The sequence below is a fragment of the Nomascus leucogenys genome, chromosome 9 (genome assembly GCF_006542625.1).
Source record: "Nomascus leucogenys isolate Asia chromosome 9, Asia_NLE_v1, whole genome shotgun sequence".
In the NCBI taxonomy this organism is placed as follows: domain Eukaryota; kingdom Metazoa; phylum Chordata; class Mammalia; order Primates; family Hylobatidae; genus Nomascus; species Nomascus leucogenys.
Window position 1 is genome coordinate 19,233,671 of NC_044389.1, and position 18,952 is coordinate 19,252,622.

An 18,952-nucleotide genomic window follows, 5' to 3' on the forward strand; every position below is an offset into this window, starting at 1 on the left:
AAAAGAAGTTTAAACTGACTCATACTTTTACATGGTTGGGGAGGCTTCAGGAAACTTACAATCATGGTGGAAGGTGAAGAAGAGGAGAGGACCTTCTTCATATGGTAGCAGGAGAGAGAAGTGCAAGTTGGCGAAATGCCAGATGCTTAAACCATTAAATCTCATAAGAACTCGCTCACTATCATGAGAACAGCATGGGGCAAACAACTCCCATGATCCAGTCACCTCCCACTGAGTTCCTCCCTTGACATGCAATGATTATGGAGATTATAATTTAAGATGAGATTTGGGTGGGGACACAAAGCCAAACCATATCACAGACAAAGGAAACATTTTTTTTTTCCAGGAGAATACTAAAAATAACAGCCAAGTCTGTGGAAGTAAATACTGAAGTCTGAATATATATGTCTTAGCATCACTAAAGTGCTGAAAATTAAAAGTCAGCAGAGAACTCTATAAATGGTGAAAATATACTTCAAAAATGAAAGCGAATAGAAACACATTCTTAAGCAAACAAAAGCAGAAAGAATTCAACAAGAGCAGACTCAACTATAGAAAAATACTAAAAAAGTTCTCTGGGCTGAAGGAAACTGATCTAAAATATAAGCAAAGAAGTACAAAAAGGAATAAGCAGAACTGAAGAAAATAAATGGAAGAGTAAATAAAAAAGCTATTGAAACATGATAAACATTATGCTATGTATATTTTACTCAAATAAAAAAGAGCCTCGACTGTTTAAATCAATAGGCCATGTTTAATAGTGTTTTTAATAAATTCAAGAGTATAATATGAAACAGTAATAGCAAAAGTGTCAGGAAAAGGTAAAGAAAATAAAAGTGTTGTAATGTTTTCCCCATAGTCTTGATGTGGTAAAAATATTAATTTAGGATAAATTGTAATAATTTGAGTATGTTTTGTTGTAATTGCTAAGTTAGCCACTAAACCAATAATATTGAGATACATAAAATAACTAGTATACATGATGTAGTGAGATAGTCAAGACCATTTGATTAAAATAAGAGAAGGCAGGAAAAGAAGAAAGAAAAAATGAGGCAAAAATAAATAGCAATATGCTAGACTGAAACTGAACTGTATCAGTAATTACATTAAATGTAAATGGATTCATCACCACACTTAACATACAAAGATTGTCTGACTGGATAAAACCATAAAAGAAAACTCAAATATATGATGATTACTTTTAATAAAATTGTACATATAAATTGAGAGTAAATGATAAAAACCAATATGCCAGAAAAGTATCAACCAAAGTAAGAATGATATTAATGTATTAATATCAAGCAAATGATAATTTAAGTTAGAAAGTATTACTAGATAAAAAGATTCATTTCATATTAATAAAAAGTCTACTTTAACAGAAAGATGTAATAACTGTAAAATGTGTCTGAACAATGTTTGCTGGAGCTGGCTCATACTGACTCATAAGAGCCAATTATACACATCTTTTGCTAATACAATGTCTACTGATGACACGTTGGTAACTTGAAATTGACCATATTCTGAGAATTTACACCATGAAACTCAGCAAATTTTACAAATCACAGTTATTCCCTTTCCTTTTAAAAAATAATTGGTTGTTTTACATTTACCAGCATGCCTCTTTGCATAAAAATATTAATATATCTTCAAAATATAACAGAAATAAAAGAACTAAGCAGTCCCCCATCATAGTTTGAGATTTAAGCACACTGTTTCCAATATCCAATAGAAAAGAAATAGAAAAATAAGGTTATACAAGATATGAGCAGGATTATTAACCAAATTAAGTTCTTTATATTAATAAAACACTGCCTTCAACAATTGCAAGATACATATTCATTCCAAGCAAATCTCTACCAATTTCAAAAAATTAAAATCACTCTAAGTATACTCCCTGTCCACTAGACATTGCTAACAGAAAATAAGTGGAAAATTCACAAAATTTTTAAAGTTAAGCAACATTTTTTTTTTTTTTTTTTTTTTTGAGAGGCAGTCTTGCTCTGTTCCCCATGCTGGAGTGCAGGGGCCCAATCTCGGCTCACCGCAATCTCCATTCCTGGGTTCACACCATTCTCCTGCCTCAGCCTCCTGAATAGCTGGGGCTACAGGCACCCGCCAACATGCCCGGATATTTTGTTTTTTTTTTTTTGTATTTTCAGTAGAGACAGGGTTTCACCGTGTTAGCCAGGATGGTCTCAATCTCCTGACCTTGGCTTCCCAAAAGTGATCTGCCCACCTTGGCCTCCCAAAGTGCTGAGATTACAGGCGTGAGCCACCACGCCCGGCAAGCAACACTTATAAATAACTCATGAGTTAAATAAAAATACAATATAAATTAGAATATGATTTCAAATAAACAATAATGGAAATATATGTTAAAATTTGTGGGCTGATGCTGAAGCAGTGATTAGAGAGAACAAATATAACTCGAATGAATTAGAAATAAAAAACTGTTGGAAAAAAATTATCCAAATTTCTAATTCAAGAAACTAGTAAAACATTAAATGAAATCTAAAGAAAATAGAAAACAGCAAGTAATAGTGATGATCACATAAATCACCCTCCGAGTTCAAGGTGACAACTAAAGTATTTAAACTAAGGATACCCAATTCTGTTGTTACCGGGCATGGATGTGACCTATACTGGCATCAACTTTCATCCTTCATCAGCAAAATTATCCTGGGGTGGTTAAGATATCAGAAGCTGAGTTTGAGTGCCTGAAATCTCCATCAAGCTGTTCTTGGGCATACTGCCTTTATCCTTATTCTGTATTTTCCTTGAAGCCAAGTAACCTTGGCAATGAGTAAGTCTATTGTACTGTGTAAACTTGGACAATCTCAAATTGAAACTCACTCTGGCAGCCTTGCAATTAAAATCTGCTGGGGCCGGGTGTGGTGGCTCACGCCTCTATTCCCAGCACTTTGGGAGGCTGAGATGGATGGATCACCTGAGGTCAGGAGTTTGAGACCAGCCCGACAAACATGTTGAAACTCCGTCTCTACTAAAAATACAAAATTAGCCAGCTGTTGTGGCACATGCCTGTAATCCCAGCTACGTGGGTGCCTGAGGCAGGAGAATCTCTTGAACCTGAGAGGCGGAGATTGCAGTAAGCCAAGATTGCGCCATTGCACTCCAGCCTGGGCAACAAGAGTGAAGCTCTGTCTCAAAAAAAAATAATAATAATAAATAAAAAATAAAAACCACTGGAAATGAAATGGAATAAATTTGAATCCTTACTTTATTTGCACAGACACATGCACACAAATGCCAGGTAGATTAAACAGTTAGGTTTAAACAAATTTAAAATAAATACATATATGTTTCATTCTTTTATAATTTTTTAATTATCTGCTATATATGATGATATGTCATTTTTAACTTACTATTATCTTAGTGCCATCTATCTGTAATCATATTTATTTTATAAATATATTCATTAAAAAGTATGAGTAAATATCAAAATGTAAGGCTTAATGCATAAAGCAATTTGCAAACAGAACATATACACATTAAAACTTTTTTAATTAAAAATTGTATTTGTGAAAAAATCATATATACAAAGTTTAAAGAAAATTTAACTGAAAAATTATTCTTAACACAAACACTTCTTGCAGTAACAAAAGCACTAAACACTAGCTAAAGAAAAATGTTAGAGTAGGATAGATCATTTACTTAAGAACAGGCATTAACATGACCACTACCAATAATTAAAAGAGATAAAAATTAAAAGAAAGTTATTTTTTGACCAATTTTAATGACAAAAATGTAAAGGAGATGATATTCAATTTTGCTGGAAAATTAGGTAATGTAAATATTATTATTAAATAAAACTGAAGTATAAATGTCTATTACCTCACTAAAAAGCAACTTAGCAATAAAGAATCTTAAAAGTACTCATAGGTAAGTTGACAAATAATTTCAATTTTTTAAAAGTAACAAATAATAATTAAAGATTTTGTGAAATATTTAGGTACAGACTGTTTATTCCAGCATTTTTAATAATGGATATAATTAGAATATTTATGAAAATTGTTAAATTATGCTACACCCATCTGAATTAAAAATTGTGGTTTGGGTAATATTTAATAATGTGCATAAAATCTATAATAGTAAGAAGGAAAGTCAATATATATTTTCTGTTATAGTGAGATACATTAGGTCGGGGGCCAGAAAACTAACCTGTGGGCCAAATCCAATCGCTGCTTGTTTTGTAAATAAAATTTTAGTAGAACACAGCTATGTTCATGTAGTTATATATTGCCTATGGCTCCTTTTATGTTACAATAGAATTGCTGAGTAGCGAGACATTATGGCACACAAAGTCTAAAAATATTTATTTTCTGGCTATTTCACAAAAAATTTGAGTGCCTTGGAATGCATTATTTCAGATTAATCTTATCACTTAGGACATCTTCAAAATAAAACCAGGTGGCCAGCCATGGTGGCTCACACCTGTAATACCAACATTTTGGGAGGCCGAGGTGGGAGAATCCCCTTGAGCCCAGGAGTTTGAGACCACCCTGGGTAATATAGCAAGATCCCATCTCTACAAAAAATTAAAGAAACAAATTAGTTATGCATAGTGGCACACACTTGTTGTCCCAGCTATGTGAGAGGCTGGGACAGGAGGGTCTCTTGAGCCCAAGAGTTTAAGGATGCAGTGAGCTATGATCATGTCACCGTACTCCAGCCTGAGAGACAGGGTGAGACCCTGTCACAAAAGGGGAAAAAAACAGGAAAACACATGTTTTGAAATAAATACTTTCATAGAAGCATTTAGAAAGCTGACAAGACAGTAAAGAATTACCATAACAAATCTTGCTATAATCAGAACCCAGAGAGGAAAACAGGCAGCCGATGTTTTTCTGCACTGAGGGCATTCACCGTTTGAGGAAGACACGAGCTTGCTTTTTGATAGCCTTATTAGGCTAAAGCAACAAAATTCAAAGTTGGAAACCTAAATGAATTCACCCACAGGATAAGGGAGAACTGGAAGTAAACCACACTCTTCCTACAGGAACCCAGCTTTGAATTGCTTAGAGGACCAAGGAATTTTAAAGCACAAATTTGGCTTAAGGTAGTTTCACACTGAAAGTTCTCCTAGCCACCCAGAAAAGATACGTTGTAACTTTAATGTGAGGAAGATTTTTTTCTTAAGCACCAAATTATTATTACAAATGTCAAAGACATTATAGGGGGAAAAAGCACCTAGTTACTATAAACTTCATAAGGAACAAAATAGATATTTGATACTGGAATAAATATCTACGGACTATAATCAACAATACTAATTCTATTGTTTAAACGTAAGAGAAAAGTTTGACTAATGATATCTGAGGAACGAAATTATAACAAAGTAGTAGCAAATTTTAAAAAGAACCAAATATAATTTCTAAAAATGAAAAAACCCATTTTAATAATCAATGGACATCTTAATAGCAGATAACACAGTTGTAAAAAGAATTCATGGACAGGAGGGCAGGTCAAAAGAAATAATACAGGATGCAACATGGAGACACACATGTGTGGAAAATACACAAGATGAGCTAAGAGTCAATGAGGATAGAAAAGCCAGAGCAATGCTGGAAGAGAATTTAAAAAAATGAATGGAACATACCAATTAATAAATCCAAGAATTAAAAAATTCCATGCAGTAAAAAAATACACCTATATGCATCATAAGGAATACGCAGAAAACCAAAGAGAAAATATCTTAACCTTGTTAGAGAAAAATATTAATTTAAAAGCAGTGATGATTAGATTTACAAGGACTTCTCAATAGCAATAGCAGACACCAGCAGGTATTAATCACTTCCATTTGCAGGAAGAAATAACTATCTCTATAGAATTCTATATACAGAAATAATTTTTCAAGAATAAAGTTTTGATTCATAAAATTTATTTTATTTTATTTTTTGACAAGATCTCTATTGCCCAGGCTGGAGTGCAGTGGTGTGATCTTAGCTCACTGCGACCCTGACCTCCTGGGCTCAAGTGGTCCACTGCCTCAGTCCCCCAAGTAGCTGTGACTGCAGTCACTAACAACCTCTCCCAGATAATTTTTGTATGTTTTGTAGAGACGAGGTTTTGCCATTTTGCCCAGGCTGGTCTCAAACTCCTGGGCTCAAGCAATCCACCCACCTTGGCCTCCCAAAATGCTGGGATTACAGGAGTGAGCCACCGTGCCCGGGCTGATTAATAAAGTTTGAGAGAATTTGCCACTATAAATACACATTAAGGAGAGAAAAAAGATATATTTCAGAAAACTGAAACTGATCCTAAATATAAGGCCTTAGGATGAAAGAAGAAATGAAAAACAAAGAAAATAGTAAATGTTCAAGTAAATATAAATGAATACTGACTATAAAATAAAAAAATATTGCCTTATATGGTTTTAAATACAAACATGTATGTGTATACACCCATATACATAAAACACATGACAACAGCATGTAAACTGTGAGAAGGATTAATAAAATTAATGTCTTTTAAGTTCTTCACAGTGTCCAGAAAAACAGAAAGGTATTAATGAGCTGTGATAGTTTTCTTAATAAGTCATCTTGCTTAAGTCAGCATTTCCAGTTATTGAGTCAAACTAATCTAAATGTTGGTGGGAAAATATGTTGCCAGATATACTCCCAATCAGTTGACTTTAAACAAGCTGATCATTATAGGTAATCTAGACAGGCCAGATCAAACCATTTGAAAGGTCTGAAACACAGGGCTGAGGTTCCTCTGAAAAAGAGAGGGAATTCTGTGGAAAGCAGCTTCCTTTCCTGTGAGTTCCATCCTGTCTGTAATCTTCCTTTCCTGACTACCTGCCCTGTGGATTTCAGACTTGCTTATCTCATGCTCACAATTCCATGAGGCAAATTTATTAAAAAAAAAAAAAACTCTTTTTAAGTAGCTAGATAGGAGATTGGTATGTCAATCAATTAATTGACTGATAGATAGGTAATCTTCTACTTCTACTTAAGCTTCCTGCATTGAATCCTGAGTGATAAATTATTATTAGACTTTAGTAAGTTAAGAAGGCATATGTTATGCTCTGAATATATGCAACCTCCCCACAACCCCCAATTTATATGTTTAAACCTCATTACCAATGTGATAGTATTAGGAGGTGGGGACATTGGGAAGTGATTAGGTCGTGAAGGTGGAGCTGTCGTGATTTGGGATGTGTGCCTTTATAGAAGAGTCACCACAGAGCTGCCTTGTCCCTTTCATCATTGGAGGGCACAGCCAAAAGACATTATCTATGAACCAGAAAGCAGACCCTCACCAAACACTGAATCTGCTGGTACTATCTTGCTCTTAGACTTTCCAGCATTCAGAAGTGTAAGAAATACATTTCTGTTGTTTATAAGCTGTGCAGTTAATAATATTTTGTTGTAGCAGCCCAAACAGAAAAGTTTTAGAAGTGCCCATTAACATGGTGGAACAAATCCATGTGAAAACATTTTGCAATCTTTCATAAGAAAGAAAACACCATATAAAATTATATTTTACAAAATAAAAAAAAAGCTTGTGAAAGTTTTTATGGGCACTAATTTTCTCTTGAACTTTTTGCAAATTTGTATTAGTGAACTCATGTAATATGTGATTCCACATTGCACTGTTTCGGTATTTATAATTTAAGTAAACATATTCTACTCCACTAGATGGTGCTAATACTCTATCATAACAACACAATCCCTGGCCCTTTCCGCACAAAAGGAAAACTGATTAATTACAAGCTGGTATGTGTGTTTTTCACTTTCAAAATTTAGATCCACTTGATGTTATTCAGGTTATTGGAAAAAATAAATAAGTAAAGTAATCCATCTACAGAAAAAAAGTTTAGCCTGCTCACTTCCTAGTGAGAAGTAAATGCTTTCCCCTCTGGTTATTATTATATTTCCAGATGATACGTTTGTGCCCCTAATTCTTGATTTCCAAATATAGTTCATTGCTTTTAACAACCAGATGTAGAAAACAAGGATACACCTCTTCCACAAAATCTTCCTACCAGCTTCTCACAATATTTACTCTGTGAATATGTTTACTATATATAAAGAATTCTCATATTGATTACCTTTTTTCTTCAAATAGTACTTAAAATTCTGGTGCTTTTTCCATCAATGTTAGATGGCATCTTTTGATTCTGCTTTGAGAAAAAGATATGACCGCCCCTATTCTATTTTCCCTTGCTCCTACTACCATCTTCAAAATCTTAGTTCAGATCATCATCTGTCACCTTGGTCATGAAACTTGCCTGCTAACCAGCCTCCAGTCCTCTACTCTCATGTTATTTCAGTCTATTCACAGAGTGACAAGTGATTCTTGCAAATCTCATCATCTCATTCTTGTGATTAAAATTCTTCTATGACTTCACTTTTTACTTATCCAGGATTGCTAACTCCTTCCCTTGGTTTGGGAACCCCTTATCTGGCTCTTGCCACTTTCTCGGATCTCATCATGTTAAATCTCCCAAGTATTTACTGTGCAAAGTCACGCTGATTTATCTGTTTATATTTTGTTGAGCATTTCAAACTTATTTTTTCTCTTAGATCCTTACACAGGTTATTTCCTCCTCTTAGAATAATTTTAAGACAGATTTCTGATGACTGGCTTTGTCTCATCTTTCAGGCCTCTACTCAAATGTGCTGTCCCTAAAGTGATCCACTCATTTTAGTCCCCAAGACCAGCCCACCTAATGTCTCTACATACTACCATCCCCATCTCTATTTTCTCTTACGCCCTACTTTACCTCCTTCACAACATTGTTCACAATGCTATAACTATTTTTGTTCATTAGGTTTTCTATCTATCTCCCCACATCAAAACGTAAGCTCCCCACAATTGAAGAACAATGTTTTTCATAGTTAGTGGAAGAATTTTCATTAATGTCTAGGTCTTCTCACTTCAAATACACTTTCCTGTCTGCTTTTGTTCTAACCATTATTATATTGAGTATTATTGAGATAGGAGACGGGACTTGGACACTGGACCAAATTGAGGATTATCCAAAACAGGTCTGAGTGGAAGCCCCTCCCTGTAAGACACACAGACCAGTATGCTATGCCAGTTTACCATCACCATGGCAACACCCAGAAGTTACAGGCCCTTTCCACAGCAATGACCCAACAACCGGAAGATACCATCCTCCTCCTGGCAATTTCAGCATTAACTACCTCTTAATTTCCATATAATTAAAAGTGTATAAATATGAGTGCAGAACTGCCTCTGAGCTGCTACTGTGGGCACACTGCCTATGGGTAGCCCTGCTTAGCAAGGAGCGGTACCTCTGCGGCTGCTATACACTGCCACTTCAACAAAAATTGCTGTTTAACACCACAGGCTCACCCCTGAATTCTTTACTGGACAAAACCAAGAAGCTTCCCAGGCTAAGACCCAATTTGGGGGCTTGCTGTCCTACATCATTATCAACTCATGCCATAGCAAAAGTGTTTAAGGTAATTATTCACTGCACTGAGTTCTAATAATAATTAGGTATATCTTGCGACATAACTTTTATTTGCCTGAATTGACTAACAATCAAATGTTCAAGCTCAGTTGAACCACCTTCTCAAAGACTTCCAATCAGACAACAAACAGTTATTTTGGCCCAAGTAGTCAAACTCTCAGCATGTATGTACAATGGCCACATTTGCTTGACTTAAATTGGCAACTCTTGAAGGAAATAGGGCATGGGCTTATTAAATAGGATGCATACAAATTCAAAGGCACAGAAACATTTTTTGAGATGTGATTTATCTTAAAACTTTAAAAAAAAATAGCCATCTCATTTTTCTCATTCTAGATGAATGAGTAGACTAAGCCATCATGTCTAAGTATTTGAGTTTAAACAATGAATACTTCATCTTACATTTACAGTCATTTAATTGCCAGTTAATTTTGTTTACAAAACACTACATTGGTGAAGCTTTAATTCATTTGGCTTTATTTTGCAATTTAAAATTAGTTTTAGTCTGGATGCAGTGGGTCATGCTTATAATCCCAGCGCTTTGGCATGCCAAGTCAAGAGGATCAATAGACCCCAGGAGTTCAAGACCAGCCTGGGCAACGTGGTGAAACCCTGTCTCTACAAAAAATTTTAAAAATTACCTGAGCAGGCCGGGCGCGGTGGCTCATGCTTGTAATCCCAGCACTTTGGGAGACTGAGGCCGGCAGATTATGAGGTCAGGAGATCCAGACCATCCTGGCTAACACGGTGAAACGCCATCTCTACTACAAATACAAAAAAATAGTCGGCGTGGTGGTGGGTGCCTGTAGTCCCAGCTACTTGGGAGGCTGAGGCAGGAGAATGGCGTGAACCTGGGAGGCGGAGCTTGCAGTGAGCCGAGATCGTGCCGCTGCACTCCAGCCTGGGCGACAGAGCAAGACTCTGTCTCAAAAAAAAAAAAAAAAAAATACCTGAGGAAGGTGGCTGTAATCCCTGCTACTTGGGATGCTTAGATGAGAGGACTGCTTGAGCCCAGGAGGTCAAGGCTGCAGTGAGCCATGGTTGCACCACTATGCTGCAGCCTGGGTGACAAAGTGATTCCCTGTCTCAAAAAAATAAGAATAATACTAAACAAAATCAAATTTTTTTTCAGCCCATGAATTAAGAGTGTGAATATGCTTAACTACTGGTAAAGAGTAGGAATCTTTTTACCATAATTTGAGGAAAATAGTTATATAATTTTGGTCAAAGCTAAAAATCAATGTTACTTAATATTTTAATAATCTTAATTTACCTAATTTTTTCACTTTCAAATTTTAAGGAGGCATTATTGACATAGAAACACCAAGCTAATTACTTATTATTGACATACAAACATAGAACTAGTTACTTATTTTCAATGTCAATATATCTTTTAACTGTTAGTTGAAAAGTGTTTTTATTCCAGTGAAATAAATCATGATAAAATTATATATTTGGGAAATCCTTAATCAAATTTGTGCCAGATAAAGACTAAAGTTGGTCTATTTGTTCAATTATTCTATTTTTATTATTTTTTATTTTTTATTTTTTGAGATGGAGTCTCGCTCTGTCACCCAGGCTGGAGTGCAGTGGCCCGATCTCAGCTCACTGCAAGCTCCGCCTCCCAGGTTCATGCCATTCTCCTGCCTCAGCCTCCCGAGTAGCTGGGACTACAGGCGCCCACCACCACGCCCGGCTAATTTTTTGTATTTTTAGTAGAGACGGGGTTTCACCGTGTTAGACAGGATGGTCTCGATCTCCTGACCTTGTGATCGGCCCACCTCGGCCTCCCAAAGTGCTAGGATTACAGGCGTGAGCCACCGCATCCGGCTCAATTATTCTATTTTTCTAAAATTATTTTGTGGATAAAAAAACAGGGAATATAATTTTTTAAATAGCCTACTTCTAAACTTAGTAGGTATCAGAATATATTATAAAGCAAAGTTACAAAATCAATTTGGAAAAAAATAAAGCAAATGAACAAAACAGAAATAGCAAAAATAGGAATTTTGCATTAAATTTCTTTCTTATCTTCTCACTGATCTATATTAATACTATTTATTCAATCATCCTTTGGTATACACAGGGGATATATATTCCAGGACTCCCACATATGCCAAAATCTGCACATACTTAAATTCTACATTTGGCTCTGTGGAAACCACATGTACGAAAAGTCAGTTTTTCCTATGCATAAGTTTTGCAACCCACCAATACTATATTTTTGACCTGGGTTTAGTTGAAACAAATTCACGTAATAAGCAGACACCTGAAGTTCAACCACATATTGGTCCAGGGTCAATTCTATATGCATATATATGATATGATCTAATTAGCTTTTCAAAATAAGAAATATTCAAATAATTTTATAAATAACATGAGAATAACTAAAGATCATTTCAGAAGTAACATATATACCTTTGTAAAGACAGTAAAGAATTGTTTAAAGAAACAAATTCTAGAGACAAAGCAGAATAGAGATTATGTCACACTTAATAGGCATTTGAGAAAGAAAAAGAAAAAAGAAAAAAAAAATTTAGCTAGGTGTGGGAGGCTGAGGCAGGAGGCTTGTGTGAGCCCAGGTGTTGGCAGCTGCAGTGAACTATGATCGCACCACTGCACTCCAGCGTGGGCACTCCAGCCTCAGGCAACAAAGTGAGATCCTGTCTCAAAACAAACAAACAAACAACTTAACAGTGAAAAGAGCAAGAAGAAAATTCCAGAATCATAAAAAGCAGATGGGAGAATAGATGATAGGCATATGAAGTTGGATAGAATAACAAGTATGTCACAATTAGAGATAAAACAAGATACTATCAGAACATGGGTTGAAATTGCACAACTTTCTTGAAATGTGTGGTATTTGAATAGCTAATTTCTAATGCCAGTTATTGTTCCAGTCACAAAAAAGGAACTCAGCCACAAAGAGACAGTACAATTAAGACCCTGAAAATAGAGGAAAAAAAGAAAAAAACACAACACACATTTTACCAAGTATTACTAAGTAGTACTTGTGGAAGTTAAAGTGATGGAAAAATGAGTGAGCAAAAGAACAGATGAGTAACAATGAAACTATCTAGAAGCCTTTCCATTATATCTGTAGATTATGGACAGCCTGTGGAAAAAGCGTAGTAGACAGTAGTGACTAGAAAATATAAGAGAAGACAAGGTGATAACTGTTTAGTGCACTTAAAGCTCTGTTGCAAGAACCCAGGAAACTCGAACATTTGTAATTCCATTGTACATCTGACCTATGTGTCCTAAGCTTAAATTTATGTTACAGTTCAGGAGTTTCTGAAAGAATATTTCTTTTTTCTTTTCCTTCTTTCTTTTTTTGTTTTTTTGAGATGGAATCTCCCTCTGTCGCCCAAGCTGGAATGCAATGGCATGATCTCAGCTCACTGCAACCTCCGCCTCCCGGGTTCAAGCAATTCTCCTGCTTCAGCCTCCTGAATAGCTGAGATTACAGGCACGTGCCACCATGCCTGGCTAATTTTTGTATTTTTAGTAGAGATGGGGTTTCACCATTTTGGTCAGGCTGGTCTCAAATTCCTGACATGGTGATCCACCCACCTCGGCCTCCCAAACTGTTGGGATTACAGGTGTGAGCCACCATGCCAGGCCTGGAAGAATATTTCTATAATCACTTTTCTATCTATTACATTTCCAGTTAACAAGGTTTATGAAAAACTTGGCTAAGTTAAAATGTCAGAAGAAATAAAAGTGTTCTGTCAAATGTTTTTTCTTTCCTTTTTATTGTTTCATTTTTTGATGTTCAGTTACTTTATTTCCTCTGAGCTATCTTTTTATGACTCCTTATAATTTTAAGCTAAAATGCAATACTTTTTGTCAATTACATCATCCCCTTTCCATGTACTATGGTTTTGTGAAGAAATGGGTAAAGTACACATTAGTTAACTGAGCATGGGATAGATTGGGTGGCAGAATCTCAAAGGCCTAGACAGGTGGGGGATGGTGTGTATGGGGAGGAGGAGAAGGCATAACTGGGAAGAATGAAAAGTGGCAAAAGACTGCAGAATAAACAATCAAGGATTAAGCAAATAAAAGTGGGTCAATGTAGACTGGCTCAGATCTTAGAAACCAAAGGCCACACAGGAAGAACATTTACCAATCTGCTTTTGAACTTATATTTGTGAACTTACTTCTACCTAAGAATAATTTTAGTTAGCAATACTTAGATATTTCATTTTTAGTTTAAATTATATGTAGGCAAAAGAGTAGCATATGCATTCCCAGGATATGCCTAAATTTAAAATAAGCAAAGCTTGCCTTGGCAGACGTCTCAGGCTCGTGCCATTTCTGTGGGCATTTTTCTCTACCCCTTCTCTCATAGCACTCACTATAGCACTTCAACCAGCAGATCTGTCCTACCTGGGAAAACCCCATCTTCCAGAATCACTTTGTTCTATTCCTATCCTCATCAACATCCATTTCTACCCTCCCCCGCCCACTGAAATTGTTTCAGAGAAGTTGTCAGATGATAATAATTCAAAGTAAATTATGAATAATACTACATTTAACTATCCTAAAATATGTATTCAGTGTATTTGTCATTCCGTGTAAATGACAGATTGGTTGAGTTTATAGTAATATTAATATCAACACGTAAAGTACTTTAGGAGGAGATGAGATATTGAGGCCAATTGGTCCATGGCACAATTTAAATCACACCATATATGTAACTACACATACTACTATCTCTGAAAATGTGGGGGTTTGGGGGAGCAAAGGGGAATTCTTATTTATCACACTGAAATTCAAACATACAATTTAGGATTTTAGACCACTATTCTCCTTTCTCTGATTGTAATGGAATCCATCAATCTTTGATCTATAATGTCTTCTGGGACCTGAAATAACATTTCTGCACTCTAAATCTCCAGGATTAAAAAACATGTCTCCCAAACAACACAGCCAGTATTTACGTGGACATGTTTCAGTAGAGTTTTAATTTATTCACTTTAATCATCTTGGAATTTCTGGGCTGTGGCCTAATTTCATATAGTACACAATTGTTAGACCCTAAATCTAAAAAATCTGCTTGGTCATAATATTTTCAAAAGCTTGGTCATACTATATTTCAAAAAGGTGAAATTAGGTGGTACGACCGAGAAACTGTTGTTTTAAACTTTGTCCTTTAAATCTGACCCAATTCTTAGTAGCCTGCAGTGACTCTCCGAGCCACAGACTGTTACAACAAGGAGGCAATTAACGTTCCTACGCAATTGGAAATGTTACTGTAGACAATATACTGCATTAGACAGATTCCACGTAGTACCCAATATATTAAAGAAAGAAAACAAATAGAAAGCTGAAATTACAAATTATTCCTGCTGGCTGTAATTCTTTCTTAGTAATGAATAGTGTTTTTTTGAAGAAAGTTCACTCTTAACAGAGCAGAAGTAATGCTAAAATGTTATGCAGTTGAGTAAAGCACATTGTGATAGTATTCAAACTATCTTTTCTCAATTTGGTATTCAGTATTCAATGTGGAAAATATAAACAGAAGCAAATATTGAAATATATATGAGTATTTTTCATGATCAAGGGTACTCTGTTAAGTAAAAATTTGTTAGATATGGTAGATTAATAGAACTGATGGACATCTCGAACTAGTTTAGTTTCAGAGAGTATTTGGGAAACAAGGAATAAATTAGGAGTCTGATATCCACTGAAAATTCATGTAGTTTTTCTCCATTGGCTTTTGCATTACATGTGCTTTTATGAAAATTATGAGGCTGGCCTAAGCATTGCTTTAAATACAAAGTTGTGCTTTATCTTTTAGGAAAAATCAGATTTATATCATTTTCACCATAACATATATAGTGCCGATGTTCAATTCACCAGTAGAAACTGATATCACATTTAAACACACATTGATGAAAAATAAAATAAAAGTGAAACAAGTCAGCAATAATCAATTATGTAAATAAGATGTTTGAATCACTATTGTTTAATTATGACATATACTTTGACGTACTCTTTTAATAATATTTCAAATTCAACTTTTTAATAACTTAAACTGTTTATTAAACTTGCCATTGATTCTTGATTTTAAAGATTAGAAATAAAACAAATCTCCCTTTTATGACAGATGGTAACTTTGTAAAACCTGAACAAACAGTATGTAAGTATGAAACATTAGAAACATTTCCGTAAATTTAGTAAGAAAAGACAGAAATATTTACACAAAGAAACAGAAAAAGATGTCTGTTATGATAGGTAATATTGACACTGTTCTGGAACTGTTTGTAAATACAAAAAGGTTTCATTTTAAAATACTAATTATAATATTTATATGTACAAGGAAATAATTGTCTTCTTCATTTAAAAAGTGGCTACATATAAAGTTTACAAGCCAAAGAACAAGCAAAAGCATTAGAAAATATAACTGAATAAAGTTCAACCTTTCAAAAGGTATTAAACATATTTGAATATTTTTTAAATTACTGAAGTATATAACTATAAAAACATATCTGCCTTTATTTTCTAGATTGGAAGACTCAAACAGAGATTTTGTATTATTTGCTAATATTCTTCAGTTCCTAGAGGCTATGTAATGGTCACTCAATCAAAATTTCTTTACTAAGTGAAAAGATTTTAGACATTATGAATAATATGTAATTCATTCAGTTTAAAAATGTTGACCAGATATCTATCACATAACTGGTTACCTATCAAAAACTAGGAAAGCAAACCTCCTCCAAGAATAAGCTTTTTAATCTATCAAGAAGCAGTGATATAATTAAATTTTATTATGAATCCAGAAATTGTCTTACTGAGGTCAGAAAAAAACTCCTACACTCATATTCACTACTCCAAAAGACTGCTTTTCAAGAATATATGGTATATACAACTACAGGAAAAAAATCTCTATTGAACAACTTAACTGTTACAAATATTGTATATTCAATTGGGTTTCAAATTTATATAATATTTTTATTGTGATAATACAAGTAATACTCATCTACAAGAATTCTAAGCTCATGACAATATCAGTTGTAAATGATAAATGATTTTTATTTAGGAAGAGTTAAAATCATATTTGAAATAAATCTAATCATTATGATTTGATGGCTTTTATTGACTATGTATATTCACATCCTTCTTAATGCTTTCACATGATACATTTTGGTTATACTTCTAAGCAAAAAAGTAAATTACATTTTATGATAATTACAAGGGAAATGATTATTCCAGATCATAGTTTTTCAGAAATGATTATTAAAACATTTTATTCTATTTTATATTAAATACAATTATGATGAATATTTAGATATACCATTCAAATAAGGTACTTATATTTTTTAAAGTCAACAATGTTAAAAGCCACTCAATTGTCAAGCTACAGAATACTTAAGCACATTTTCTAAATCAATTTTTATTACTCCTGTGAAAAGCATCATTAGCAAATGTTTCATAATACAGTTTTCAGAAAAGAGTGTCTTTTAATCTTACCTTCTGCTACACAAATAGCCCATAACATAAGGCAAATAATCTTTGCTAGGAGTCTCATTTTTTGGATCTTTTATGAGGACATTTACCAGCTAACTCTGTTCACAACGTCCAGTTCTCCTCTTCCAAGAATTGTGATTAGTGCAGGAAAGAACTTGCTGCAAAAGGAAGTTGAAACTAGATGCTCCGCCTATCAGAAACTTTTGCAAAGTAAATAAAAAATCAACCACAAGCCACAAGCCCAGAAACGTCAGAGGTTAAACCCAATTCTCACTGCACTCCCACAGAATGTTAATGCTGTGACCTGCTCTTGGACTTTTTCTTATAAAGCTAGGGAAATTCTCCGTTGGAAAATGTTCATGTTCTTGGTATGTGCAAAACAGCAGCTGGTGATATCCTCTGGATTTCATAAACCCTTCAATTATTCAAACTCTATTCAGGTCTATTGTGTATAAACCTCAGAACAGGAAATAAGAGAAACTTTAAAAGAAATCACATACAAAACTTTGGTTTAGGCAATGTTTTCACAATCAGCATCCAGACGATGTGTACAAACTTTGCCAAGAATGCAGTGCTTGATGAATTTGGGGGTCTGCTTTTCTAGCAATTCATGAAATTAGTTTTCTAAATACTTTTTGTATATGTGTATGAAGCAACTGGGTCACTCTCATTTGACATAAATAGGTTTAATAATCCAAAAATCAACAAATTGAAATGCTGATTTTTAAAACTTTGTATTGTAGTGTAATATGTATAAGGAAAACATAAACAAATCATATGCTGAATATTGAGAAGGTAAAGATACCTATGAAACCACCACCAAGGTCAAAACACTGAACATTATTACCTCCCAGAAAACCCCAGTACTCCTTTTCAGTCAATACGCCTCTCAACCCTCTCCCACACCCCCCACACAGAGAGACCACGATTCTGATCTTCAAGAACATGGAATATATTTGTCTGGCTTTTGAACTTTGTGTAATGAAAAAGAAGCAGTTTACTCTTATGTTTAGAGTTTTTCACCAAAAATTATGTTTGGACCATTCAAACACATTGTTAGACGTATAGATAGTTCATTCTTATTGTGATCTAATATTCCATTTTTTGAATAGTTCACATTTTATTTATCTGTGTGCCTGTTAGTGAGCATTTGAGGAGATTTTAGTTCGGAGCTGATAAGAGTAGTGCTGCTATGAGCCTTATATTACGTGGTTTTTTGGTAAACACAATCCACTTTTCTGGTAAGTGCATACTTGGTAGTGAAACATTGGGACATAACTTATGTTTAGGTGTAATGGATAAAATTAGGCAATTTTCCAAATGGATTGTAACACTTGACATCACTTGACATTTCTATCAGCAGTGTCCAAGTTGCTCCAAACCCTCAAAGATACTTGGTATTTTAATCTTTGTAATTTTAGCTTTTCTGGTAACACAAAGCAATAATTCTCTGTGGTTATAATATGAATTTTCCTGATGACTAATTGAAGTGTGAGAGATCCCTGATTCCCCTTGAAGGACGTGCAACAGGGGTGCGGCTTGCCAGTTAGGTCGCCCTGCAGCTCAAACCCCTTACGGGAAGGGGAGCACACAGATGCACAGGTGCAGGAACTCGGGTGAGCGCTTTCGGGCTCTGGCCTCACAGCAGCATTTAGGGGTGGGTGTCTGCGATTTCCGAAGCCCAAGTGGGCGTATGTTACAGTTGTTAGGTAACAGGGGTACCTTAATGGCGCTGGTTCCGGGTTCTTCTCCCCTCCTTGACTGGGCACTGTCTGAACCCGCCAAAGGAGGGCCAATCAGGAAGAAGCATCTCCCGCCTTCCCTTGGGCCGGCCCCACGTAGGCCCAAGGGATATAAAACCCAGCACACCAGCAGCTCTCTCTCTTCTCTTCTCTTCCCTCTCTCCCCCGCGCGACCTGACCTCTACCTCTCCAATAAAGATCTCTTGGCTGCCACCAGTGTCATCTCTGACTAGCCTGTCGCCCTTCATTTTGGTGCCGTGACTCGGAT

At 35.1% G+C, this 18,952-nt stretch overlaps 1 protein-coding gene across 2 annotated transcripts in view; it reads right to left on the bottom strand.

Moving 5' to 3' along the window:
* CFH (complement factor H) overlaps positions 1 to 17,243 on the bottom strand; it is a 94,229-nt gene extending 76,986 nt beyond the window's left edge. Inside the window, exon 1 of one of the 2 annotated variants that reach the window (XM_003264501.4) lies at positions 16,946 to 17,125. In XM_003264501.4, coding sequence (XP_003264549.1) covers positions 16,946 to 17,003 — 58 coding nt within the window. In that variant the 5' untranslated portion in view covers positions 17,004 to 17,125. Of the gene's footprint in view, positions 1 to 16,945 lie in introns of both variants that reach the window. The other variant, XM_003264502.4, reaches the window with a different exon arrangement.
* Between the last annotated feature and the right edge of the window lie 1,709 nt (positions 17,244 to 18,952).